This window comes from Pinus tabuliformis, chromosome X (assembly GCF_031772625.1).
Source record: "Pinus tabuliformis cultivar Carrire ecotype Pingquan chromosome X, CPIR1, whole genome shotgun sequence".
In the NCBI taxonomy this organism is placed as follows: domain Eukaryota; kingdom Viridiplantae; phylum Streptophyta; class Pinopsida; order Pinales; family Pinaceae; genus Pinus; species Pinus tabuliformis.
The window spans coordinates 1710573065-1710586664 of record NC_142308.1 but is presented as its reverse complement, the minus strand read 5'-3'; the positions used below and the strand labels follow the sequence as shown (position 1 = coordinate 1710586664).

Sequence of the window (13600 nt, the reverse complement as noted above, 5' to 3'; positions counted from 1 at the left end):
CTCAATGAAGGTTCAGATGTTTCACTTGTACCTTCCTCCTCAGGAGGCATGCATTTATGGATGGATATACATGAGTACTTTGCCAACTTGAAATGCTGGAGACTAAGCTTAAACAGATTTGAGATTCTTTCTTGCAATTATCCGGCACCAACATTTCTTTACTTCATCATTTTTCTTCTTTAATTTGGTGTTCTTGCAGTAACTAGTTGCAGTGGCTAATTTGTTCCTCTTATTAGTTTTCTTGTATGCCAATTAAACAATTGTTTTATCCAATTGGGCGGAAATGTATGTGACTCACACCTGGTCATTCAAGTGTTTTTTCCATGCAAACTGAACAGTTGTTCTGTTTATTTGAGAAGGAATAGAATAGCTTTTAAATATCCTGAGCACAAGCATTGAATTGCTTTTGGAAAATATGGTAATGCCACCGGGAAATATAATTATAATTAGTGTACCAAAGCATTGAAAAGCAATCTCGGATGGAAATATAAAATTTAAATTTGCCAATACATATGGTATACGACATACATATCTACAAATATTATCCTCAGACCAATTTTCCAATTTAAAAAATCTATCGGCCTCTCTTTGCACTTTTTAGGGCAATTGCTAGTCAGGTAGACGCATTTGCAAATATTTGCATTGTGCTATTTTTCTTTCCAGGCGGCGGATTGACTTGATCAGTGCACGGACAAAGGTGCATTTTTGGATAACCGATGCGGCTGGTTCAGATCCTCATATGCAATCGGATAGAGGTGATTCTAAGCCTTGATTTCTTTTTTCCCTCTCAACCCATATTCTCTTATCACGATGTCTTTTTTGTTTTGTATTTCCGCTTCACATTTTCCAGAAGAGGTGCTGCTTATATTTGCTTTCACAGACTCACAGCAGGCATATTTTTTCAATCTGTGTTTTTTTTGGCGCATATATTGGCTTACATATCGATTGATATTGATATATTTTCCCTCAATTTTTCTAATCTTTTATTTCATCCGAGTATAAAGAGATACATTCTGTAAATGCTTTAAGCTTCGAGAAATATTAGAACGAAAATATACATTCTTTGCTAAGCCTGAAGAAGGCATTGATATTGATTGAAGGGTCCTGTAACTTCTCTAAAATTCAGAATTCTTCTTTTGAGGCACTTGGATCATCTTCAGAATACTGACTGTCATAAGAATCCCCATTCGAGGATGCAGAAATATGTTCGTGTAAGATATGACATTCCTTGATTTCACTTCATAACCTTGAACCCTCAGCCAACTGTAGTCCTTCCTTCCTCAAGGTGTCTGCTTCACCATTTAATTCTTTGTAGACATGTTCAAAGCACTCTGAAATAAAAACGGATAGAACGTTTGATTTCATCTTCTACTACTGCCATTCATCCAATTAATTACTAACAACTGATGAATTTAGTAACACTTGTTTAACAGATTCTTCTCCTACAGGAAAGTAGCACAGTCTGAATTTAAAGGCTAATCGAAACTGTAATCTGAATGTCGTTTGAGCCTATAAACGGACATAGTTAGAAAACATGCACAGAACATGTAGATCACTGTCGAGAACCCCTGTTAATGCTATTCCATTATCATTGAATAAAAAGCTGCATCACTAACATATCTGAGTGCAAAATGCACTGCCCCCTTCCAAGTATTAGAACTTGTGTTTTGTGGCAACCTAATGAACTTGCCTAGGCTGCACCATGTACTGAAAGTGTTGACTGCAAAACAAATGTTAGGCCTTGTGTTAACTAAGTACATGAGGAAACCTATCAATTCCCTGTATACAGATGTTCATCAAATCTGAATTAGAATCAGCAAAGTACAATGGATTTACTACCACAGGGGAGTAGCCATGGTTTTGCACTACATCATTTGAAATCTCATCAGAATTTCAATTGCATACACTGGAGTAGCCATGGGTTTGCAGTCCATCATTTGAAATCTTCTAAGAATTTCAATTACATACTTTTTCTGTCCAAGGAACACTTCACCTGCATTTTGCTACACCCCTAGAGCCAGCAAGTAGTGCTTCAAGTCATGACAAATTCTCTTGCCAATTTTTCCCTGCACCAGTTTGTGGATTCCTTTTAACTTCCTGTGAGTGTAAGATTGTCTACATATGGGACTAAAACAAGCAGATTAGAATGATCTACCAAATTGTAAAAATTAGAATCTGCATCTGTCTCAGTGAAACCCAAATCTGAAAGTTACTCATCGATCTTGGAGTTCCATGCAAATGGTGCCTGTTTCAACTCATAAAGGGCCTACTTCAACTTGTAAACATGGGTCTCAAGCCTATTCACCTAAAAGCCTCTTGGTTGGTTTATTCATATAACTCCTTAATCAACCTATTAAGAAATGTTGTCTTTACATAAATTTGATATAAAATCCAATGGAAGATTGTTGTGAAAGACATAGTAAATCTGATAGAGGTATATTTAGTAACAAGAGGAAAAGTCTCCTCATAGTCAACTCCTTTTTAATGGGAGAACCGTCCAGCCACAAACCAAGCTTTGCAGTTTTATATGCTGCTATCTGGTGCATGCTTAACCATGCATGATTGTTGTAAGAAAAACTAGAGTCAAATACTGACTTCTCCACTAGTCTAGGCACTATCTCCTACCCATCATTCTTTAGGAGGAGATGTATTCCTCCACCATGGAATTTTGCAGTACTTGCTTCCTTACTGCCGTTACTAGAAGGTTTTGTTTCAATAATGAAAGATATCAGTGCAACATAACTAGGGAACTTTTTAGGAGGGTGGCTTATTTAAAGGGAAGTAGTTGGAGCACCAACTTACTCTGTTGCCTCTTTTAATGTCTAGATTAGCCATCTAGGCTTTCTAGCTGAAATTGAAGGTAAAGAGGCACCCCTTGCACTTCCAAAATCTTGCTGATCTAAGTATGTGTTTCATGATCTTTTTTATTTCTGCAGATCTATTTTTGGGATACCAAGCTCTTCTGCCTCCATGGTCACTATTGGAGGTTCTTGAGACTTAGAGGACCATGCATTTTCTTCAAACTTGGTATCTCTGCTCACAACTACTTTATGTTGAGATGGAATGTATATTCTATAAGCTTTTGAGGTTTCACTCTAACCTACAAAAATTCCCTTCAAACTAGAAGGTTCCAACTTGGTCCTTTTCCCATCTGGAATATGAATGTAGATAGGACAACTGAAAAACTCAAAGATGTGTTACTTGAGGCTTCTGAATTCCTCCAGTCTTATCCTTCAAAATTCTGTGAGGATACCTATTCAAAATATAGACAATGATGAGACATGTTTATACACAGAGACACATGAGCAGAACTAGATCATGAATCAAGGCCCCAAACTACTGAGGGTTGTAGGGAACTATCAACATTTTCTTGATTCTTGATTTCATGCAAAAGGTATCAAACTCCTTTGGTTTTTGTGAATTAAGTCTAGGACTTCCTAGAAGAATCATCAATAAAATATTCATAGTAAATGTTACTTGATAAGGAAGTTGAAGAGATGGGCCCACATACATTTGAGTTGATTAGGTCAGAAACCCCTCTTGACCTATGTTTACTGCTAGGAAAACATCCTTTACATGTTGGCCAAGTGCACAACCTTTGCACACTCCTTTCTTCTCAGCCTTGAAGATTGGCAATGCCCACACCATATTTTTCAAGATTGGCAACATTCACTAGTGCAAGTGACCTAGTCTCTTTTGTCAAAGCTCACACATGTTGTCACTATCATACCCTAAAGTTCTTATAGGATTCCCTTGCAATTTAGGATGAGGACTTGTTGATCTTCAAAGTTAGCCATATATGTAGGATCTATCATCACTGAAATTGGAAAGAGATTTTTAGTTAAGCTAGGTACATACAAAACATCATTAACTTAGTAAGCTTAAGGATATCACTTGATGGATCCCACTCTTGCAATTGGATATGTGGCATCATCACCAAGTTCTACTAAAGGTACTCTTGTTAGAGGTTGTATGTTTGCAGGCTCCACTGTCCACATACCAGTCCACATCAGACATGATGTCAGATGACAGGCATGAGACCATTGAGAAGTGTATCTCGAGATTGGATGAAAGCTCATCCACTTGAGCTGATGATTTTGTACTCTTTACAAGTTGCTTTCCCTTCCCCTTCTTTTGATGACATTGGAAGCGAAGTGCCCAAACATTTGACACTTGAAGCACTTGATGTGGCTCAAGTCCTTCCTTCCCTGGTTACAAGAACCTGGCTTCTCTTTCTTCCCTTTTTGACTTTGAGATGTATCGTGGTAAATCCTATGTAGTGCCCAATACGGATCAATGTTTTTCCCAGGAACAATATGGATCAAGTTAGCTTGGATAAATGGTAAGTATTTGATTTAATCCAGCTGGACCTCTTATAATGACCATTTGTAATTTATTTATATTGCAGTTGCCCTGATTCTTTTCTGAACTAAAATGCTGGCAGAGTCTAGGCTTTATCTATACCTTAAATTTTCATTTGATGTGAAATACAGGATTGTTCCACTTCCAACAATAGTGATAATCTGGAGTGTAGGTGTGGTTAAATGCTTTATAAGATGAGGGGAGTAGATTCATCATGGAAGATTGTGTCAAAGGAGGCAGAGGTTCAACCAATCTGTTCAATTATTACTTAAGGGATTTTAGTTAATAAAAAAGGTTTCATTTGTATTATTAGACTGGCAATGACTGAAGGTTTCTTTTTATGAGTAGACAAATATATATAAAGTTTCTAGTGTATTATTATGTCCCTGCAGGGACATATAGCATGCGGTCTCCTGTGTTTTTCTGTTCATACATATAGCCAATATATTTTTTACCTATAGGTTACGTTAGGTAACAATTTTTATTTTTTCTACAACAATTTGTTAAACCCTTTATATGAACTCTGATTTGGTGCTGCAGGTATGATGCCAGCCTTGGTAGATGGAGTGCTGGGGCCGATGGTGCGCTGATGTTGGTTTTCAGTTCAGCTCTATGGGCAGAAGTCTATGTGAAGAAGAGGTAAGCATCAATGTCTCATCTCGGTTCATAGCAAAAGGGTTTTTCATATCAAGCAGCATAGAAATAAGAATGAGGAAGAGTATTGGGATAGGCAGTTTTACATTCAAACCAAAGTGGTCATGCACATGATAACACGAAGAGGAGAAAATTCTGGCTATTTGGGTAAGCTACCCATTTTTATTGTCTATCTACCCTTCTTAGTTCCTCTTTTCTTGTTTCCCTTCTTCGTCTTACTAATGGGGACAACATTCTGCTCCTTCTAGTTGAAGTCATTCCGTAGCCTCTTCAAAATGGGAAGTTTTAACCTTTTTTTTGGCCTAGATGTCATAGCCAAAAAGTTTCCAAAAAGAACAGGACCTATTTAATGCAATGAGTACTAGCTTTTCACCCTTCACCTCCTCTCAATTGCTGCAAGCTGATCATGGAGATCAATAATCTTCATTAAGTAGGAAACTACAATATCCTTTTACTCATTTGCAGGGATTAAGCTTATTTCTTAGCAATGTCTTTTGTTTGTTGTTCTCACTCTGATAGAGTGACTAGAGCATCAAACATGTACTTTATTGTGGTCTTTTTGGTGATGTGAGGGATCTAATGATCCTTCATAGATTCAAGTATGACTCACTTGACCTTGGCCATCTTCTTTTTATGATTTACTAATTACACAGGTTTGGGAGGCTCTACAACCAGTTTCTCAATGAAGTTAGACAAATCCTACTCCAACAATATCTTTGTGCCTAGAGGCGCTCACCAGCCTGGTATGGAAGAGATGTTGTAATGTCGTGTCTTGATATGTAAACATTTTGACTCAGTCAAATTGCATAAAATGGAAATGAAATAAAATTAAAATAAAATAAAATTAATAATTAAAATAAACTTGAGGTAAAATAGTCAATTTATTGTTGGTGGTTTTGACAACCCATGGTTTTGCTAATGGTATTCTTATGTAAGAATAATTTCTCACTCTAGATCCATCTTAACTCCAGATCTATCGAGTGTCGAGAGGGATCAAATCTATTGAGGTGCAAACCTCTTTTAGAGTGAAAAGAAATTTGATCCCGCCAATGCTTGGAAGATCTGTAGTTAAGATGGATGCAAGCTGGTTACCTGAGACTTCCCTGGGATGAAGTTAAGAGGGACCTTCCAATCTGTCCATGTATTTGAGATTGACTGTAGCCATACTACTGCATTGGAATATCGCCTAAACGAAAGTTAAGACAGATCAGTAGCCTAACAAAGAACCCGACAACTTGAAACTTCATTGTGCTTTTCTCAAGCATGGATCACAGCATCCAATCCCTGGAGCCTCCTGACAGCTCCCTTTCATAGGTAGCAGTCCTACTATCTATTCAAGGATTTTTAGAATGTTTCAACAAACCTTTCTCTGATCCACTAACACTGTCTAAATTTAAAGGCTAATCAAAACTGCAATCTGAATCTCACTAAAATCTACAAACACAGTTGGAATACATACATTGGAACACACAGATCAATGTCAAAAACACTTCTTACTACTATTCCAATACTGCTGAATAAAAATCTGCTAGAAAGGATTTTGTGTAAGAACTGAAACTAACCCTATTACAGATCCATACTCTCACTCTTTCTTATAAGTGACACCTAGGGTTTATAAAAATAGATATATTACTTAGATCTCTGGATCTGTGCTCTATCTAACTGATAAAAAATGAATTCAGAAAGACTGAAAAATAAAACAGAACTGACTCATCTAACTTTAGCACTTTATCTTTAACCTGAAGTATAATGATAAAATTATCTTATTCTTTTTATGGCTGGTCCATACATGCATGTGTGTGCCCTTATTGCTGGAATAGTAAAATTTGTGATGTGCTCCTACTGTCTATTTATTGTTGCATTCTCGCCAACAGATCATTATGCTGTTTGGAATTTAATGCTGCATGGATTTGTGTAATGCTGTTGTAATATAAGGTGCCCAGATCTGCCATGTGTGCTCCAACCTAGTAGAAGATGATCTGGGGTACACTATCTAACAACAATGAGCCAACAAACACTGGTATTTTTTTAAATGCCACTGTGGGCTGCTAGCTTTTGAAGTATTGTTAGGGAAATAAGCTCGGTGTAGTTATTTGATCCTCACCTAAATCTGTTTTAAATCTGATACAGTGAGAGTTATTGAGATAGAGAACACGTATGGCTTCCCTTTTTTGGGGGGTACCTTGACTAGCTCCATCAAAGTAATCCCCATGTTCCAGATTTGTCCATAGGAGCACGAATCAACTTTTTCTATGTTGGGGTTGATGAAAAAGCTTTGAAGTTTGAGAAGATTGACTGACCTTGGAAGGCACATTGAAAGAGTTATATACCTGTCTTCAAAGATTTCAACATTTCTATCCTTCTAGATATTCCCCATGATACTATTAGAGGAAGGCCTTTGAGGACTGAGTTTTGCTACCACTTTCTAGAGCACTCTTCAGCATAACCTCCTTGTCCACAGTCCTTTATCCTTGTCAAACCATCCAGATTTCCTTTATTAAGGACAGAATATCAGTAAGTGGTCTATGTTCTTTTCAACTCTTTTACACATGATACATTTGCTTGGACTTGATCCATTTCTTCTCTTAAGAACTTCCTATGTGGGTGCTCTATTTAAGATTGCCAACTGCATGTAAATAATGAACTTTTGAAAGGTTCTTATCCAGATGCGCTTCCACCATGAGAGTGTGCATTTTGGTCTGTTCAGGGTACACGATTCTTATCCTAACTTTGGAGTGTAAATCCCCAAGGCTGGATTTTAGACCAGACATGTTCATCATCAGAGTCTTTTATATAGGCATGGCACACTTTTGATTTGTTTATAAATCCTTTTGATTGAATATTTTCTTGGCCTTTGAGTCGTCTCTCTGTTCAGCGCTATTCCAATCCTGCTGGCAAATGGAGGAGTTTCCTGGTCCAGCTGCCTGGTCTAGATTTAAGAGAGTTTATCACTGCTTCTGGCAGCTTGTACTCAGCTCCACTGCTTATCCATGGGTCTATACTGATCTTCGCCTTAGCCTCATTGCAATCCTTCCATGCCAGCAATCTGCCTATTAAAGGGAATGTTATAGTCAGTACTTTCAATAATATGGATGCATTGTTGATTGACTTGTTTGGGTTTTCAATCCAGTCTTCTGCTGAATTTGGCTCAATATATCTCTGAATGTGAATCTGATTCCACAGGTCCTCTTTTGATATTAGTCTCCACATACACTTGGCTTTTAGGGCTTTCCCGAAGGAATGATATTCGATATGTAATGCATGTGGGCTTTTTTGTATACCTTTGTTTTCTTAGCAAAATATAGTCTTATATTATAAAAAACAGATCAAGTACTGTAATTGCTTTCTCTTTGCATCCATGCTAGAAGAGCCAACATATCAGATTGGGCATCATATTTGGAATGTCTCATGTCATTCTAAGGACAAAATCCACAACAGTGATAAGATTCAATGTTTGCTTTTATTTTTATTGTGCTCTTTCCAGCTTTGTGGCTGGAATGTGTTGTAGGTCCAACTGAATCTGTATTGAGTTCAACCTGATTGTACATTGTATTTTTCTAACTTTCTACAAACGTGTTGTTTATATCTAGTATAAGCAGATGGGGGATAGACTCATGGAGTACTAGGCTTGTGCAGTTACATCCTGTAATTAATCTATTAAGATTGGTTCTGGTCTCCTTAAGTCCATATCCAGATGGGTCATGAGGGGAATGCAGAAGTTGATTTTGTATTCTTATCGGTACTGGGTCATAGATCCCACGATCCTTCATTTAATGTCTAGTTTTTTTCAATAATTAGGTTCTGTTCTTTAGATACTCCAATCTTTAGTTTTAACTTTTAATGTTTAGGTGTTCTTTTATGGTGATTATTTTTTAGTATTTAGATCCTGTAATGATCCTTCTACTATGATTGGTTCTTTTTAAATTCTTTTCTAAATCCTTTTCTAAATCCTTTTCTAAATCCTTGATGTCAAAGGAACACAATTTTGTTATCGAGTCAGGCAAGTCTTTGTTCATTGGAATTAAAAACATTTTACGGAAATGGGAGTGCTACCAGGAAAAAATTTAGATAATACAGTTCTGTAGTTTGATGCTACAACAAATTTTGTTTGTGTTGTCACTACCTTGTTTGGTTATTGGTATCAATTCTACTTTGGTACTGCATTTAGATACTTCAAGCTACATCATTTCCACATAAGATTGATAGGAATTCGACTATGTAGTGATTATAAAAAACACTGCCGTTTATCTATCCTATTTTAGTACTACCACACGACTTGCAATTGTGCTAAACATAAAATACGAAATAGTTAAAATTTTGATCCATTTTTTGCTTTTGTAAGAAAACAATAGTTTATTTTAACCAGTGTTCCATGAGGATGTGTCCCCTATGGTGGGGTGCACGTATCCACGCTTCCCACACACCTAGGATGGGAAGATGCTCAGGGACATGTTTTCCCACACCCCCTTTTAGGGAGACACAGGGAGATGCAGGGGGAAACATTTCCCTACTGTGAGGATGTGTTTCCCCAAAAGGGGTGCTTCTGGGCAGCTCCCCTAAAAAAGGGCTAGGTGCTCCCCCTTAATTTTGCTTGAAACAATAATTTATGAGTGGGAAAGCTCAACATTCAACCCTAGGGCCCTATTAATTGACTTAGGATGTTTGAGAGTGGTTCTGACCTCATTTTATTTCATATGGAGAAAGTAAATTTCAGATTCCACTCAAAATGCATCAGACATAACAATTTTTAGGATTTCAGGAATGAGCGAATTGCGATGTTTCCATTGGGCTCTATTATATATAAGGGTTTGGAACTACCATTTAATCAAGAGCACCAAGCCCAAAAGCACCCCTTTTGAGGGGGGCCATGTTCTGCTTAATTTTTTTTCTAGTAACTGTTGTAATATAGAAATTAAAAAAAATTATAAAACAACCATAAAAAAAAAATTAAAATTAAAAAGAACAACACATAACAAATATCAAAACCTAAACTAATTTGCAATCTCTAACTCACTCATTCGAGTTACCAAGCTTATGTCTACTCAGCTTGCTGCGCAGCACTATTTGACTTACCAGTTAACTCTTGCACCTCCTCCTCCATGTCACTCCTAAAATGCTCATTGGCCATTTTTAATCGTCAGTTTTAACTTTCGAGTCTTGACTTTAGATATGGATGACCTTAGACTGATTCTTTGACTTTCACTCTTTACTTTTTTTGAGTTTGAGTTATATCAATTTACTATTCCAATCTTCAGGCTTAAGTATCTACTATAGTCTATTTTGGTTAGTACTAATTAGATTCTAGAATCACGAATTTAAATTTTAAATCAATTTAGAATCTAGAATGATGAATGATGAATTTAATTTTTAAACAATTTAGATTTTAGAATGTTGAATAATGAATGATGAATATGGATCAATCTAGTTCATTATTGAATCTCGTGGTGTATGAATGAATGATGTATGTATTAGTATGAATGATGAGTATGGATCAATGTATTTCATTATTTAATTCAATCATGTACGGATCAATGTATTTATGCTTTCATTATTGAATATATATATATATATATATATATATATATATATATATCTTAAAAAAATTATATACCGCCATATCCCCCTGCCCCCTAATTTTACCTAAAATTTGAGGGTACTCTCACACGCCCCCCCTGTGCATCACCCCAGACATGCATCTCCCTATCCCGGAGTCTTGGTGGAACATTAGTTTTAACTTGCCAACATATAAGGGTTGAAAATATAGTATGACTTCATATTGAAATATGACCATGCCCTTCAAATTTGATGTCAGGTTGAAGAAGTATTTTAGGAAAAGTATTTTGAAGTGTGTTCTAGTGTTTACGTTTTAGAAAATGTTAATCTGTTTTCAAGCTTTCTTTTCAGTTCTTATAACTGATTTGTTTGTTTTACTTTAGTGGTTTATTTATAATAGTTAAAAAGGCTTACGAGATTTAATGGAAACCTTTTATACCCACACCAGACATGCCAAAAAGACCTTAGACGTGTGAATGCCAATTTTGATGCACCGTTCATATTGTGCAGTTGTGATGTTTTTTGTTAACGATTGTGCTGAATAGCTTTGTGTCGAATCAATTTATACCACAAGACAATTTATACCACGTACCTTCAAGACAATTTATACCACATACGGGAATCACATGAGATGGATCTAGATTTGAAGATAGAATTCTTCAAACATGTTAACTAATGCATTCAACTGTCCAATGTTCTTAGGTAGCGGTCTTGTAAGATTTCTTCTAACAATATCTGGTAACAAGAGTATTATTGTAATCATTAAAATGTTATAAATAAGATATATGAAATAAAAATTCAGGTATTGAATTTTTCATTAAACATTATTTAGAATGTATTAATACTTATAAGTATCTTAGACATGTATTTGTGTGAAAATAAATTGAATTGGTTTATGTTTAAGGACAAGGCATCCAAGGCGAGGTTAACCAAGACAAAAGTCACTCATCATAGTGGCCAGAAAGGTTTAAAAGCACTGATAACAACCTTTGTAAGTATATTAAACATGTGATATTTTTTTAATAAATTTTGTACTAGAAGAAAGTCATTGTTATCTAATTTCTCCCTATTTACTGATTGATAGGAACTAAAATATGGAAGACCTCCAAATCATTTGGAAAAGGAGGTGCTGCAGCAAAAGAGATGGGTTGAATTTGTTGTTTGGATGGACTCTATGGTATGTAATCTTAGTTGGATTTCCAATATACTTTTAAACCATATTTTCATTTTATTTTTTAGTACTATTAGATATTATATCTTACCTCATTTTATGGTTAACATTGTATAACAAAAACATGTGTTGTGTTATGTAATTAATACTAACATGTAATATTGATTTTTTTTGTCAGAATGCTATAGGTAATGATTGCCAAGACGATGATCCAAATTATGTTCAACATATATCAGGAGATGATGAGGATGAGGATGAGGATGATGGTGGTGAAGGAGGAGATGATGATGATAGTTGTGGTGTTGGTGACGATGTGGATCAGAGTTGTTATCACTTAGAACCATAGTTCATGTATGTAATGTTGTCCACAAGTTTCATATAAAGGTTTTCAGTTTTGTGAATAGGTTTATATGTGTGTGTCACTTTGAAATTTGAATTTCAAAAGGTATTGATGTAAGTTCGTGTAAGAAAAAAATCGTTAGATACCCTCCATCATTGTCAGTTAAGGCATGTCATGTCATTAGTACTTTGCGCAGTTTCGCAGCGCATGTCTGTTTGGTCAATTTAGCTGCGCAATGATGTTTCCGTCTTTTCGCAGCGTACTGTTTATCAGCCATTTCGTAGCGCGTTTTGTTAAATTTGAACTGTCCGCGCTACGAAATCGGGGTTTCGGGGTTTTTGTAGCGTTTTCTCTTGCAATGTCAAATCTGGGAGGGGTGAGTCATAGGTCCGTTCATGTTTGTCAGTTGATGTCCTCTCCAGGTCATGATAAATCATCATTCCGCCATAAGGTCCAGAGTCATGCATATGAATGTCAGCTTAAGGGATTTTAACGAGGTATGGTTATGTCATAATGTGTTTTCATAATGTGTAAACATGTTTGCTGTATGAGAAGCCCAAGTTCTTATTTAAAGGGATCATTGCAAGCGAGCCTGCACTCCAAAGTCGAGATTGTTTTCGCGCTGTAGCTGCCATTAGTTTCCTGTGTGAAAATATCCGAAGCAAGATGGAAAAGAGGGAACATCGATCCGGTAAGTGTTTGAGGACAGAGCCGGAGGGGTTAGATGTTACTCTCAGGGATGAAGGTGTAGCAAGAGCCTTTCGAAATGCTGGTTGCTGGAGGTTCTGCGAGAAATTGAAGGGAGGACATGCAGAGGTAACGAAGGCTTTCGCATTGAATTTTACTGGACTGAATTCAAAGGTGTCAATGTTAGAGTTTCCTGTGTCTCCTGAAGCTATTTCCACTGTCACTGAAATTCCGAGGGGTGGTCAAGAATGGTTCAAAAACTTTAAGTTCGACATGAGTCCCTGTAAAGAGTTTTTGAAGGAACCTTATGTAAATGAGGACCTCACCAAAGCGGTGCCAAGGAGTTACATAAAAGAACATTATGCTATGCTCCTCACATGCATCCAGAAATACCTGACATGCGAGGGAAGGTACAATAAAGTTTACTCCTACCACTTCAAACTTTTGTTGCATTTCACAGGTAAGGTTTCAATAGACATACCTTTCTATTTGTTCAGAAGCATTAGTAAAATGTGTGATAAAATCCAGTTAAAGAAAGATGGTTGTGAAACATCCCTGTTTCATCATGGTTTAGTAAAGTTGCTGGTGTTGGATGGTTTACAAAAGATTGGTAGAGATTGGGATTCATTTGTGTTTATGGCCGGCTTCCCAAGCAAAACAGGCCTCACTCCATTGCCTGTGAGGGAAAGGGAAGAAAGGAGTGAAGAACCCACTCTGGCTGAGCTCAGAAAAGAGGTGACAGACCAAAAGAAGCCTAAAACCAAGTTAAGGAAATCAGAGAAGTCTGTGGCAGCAAAAGAGACACCTAAATCATCAGCGAAGGAAACTCCTAA

General features: G+C 36.6%; 1 protein-coding gene across 1 annotated transcript; it reads left to right on the top strand.

Moving 5' to 3' along the window:
• Positions 1-11154: 11154 nt before the first annotated feature.
• LOC149146587 (uncharacterized) lies at positions 11155-12086 on the top strand. The gene is made up of 4 exons (XM_089452815.1): positions 11155-11282; positions 11474-11560; positions 11654-11746; positions 11919-12086. Exons 1-4 carry the CDS (start codon positions 11235-11237, stop codon positions 12084-12086), a joined length of 396 nt encoding a protein of 131 aa, XP_089308941.1. The 5' UTR covers positions 11155-11234.
• Positions 12087-13600: the final 1514 nt, after the last annotated feature.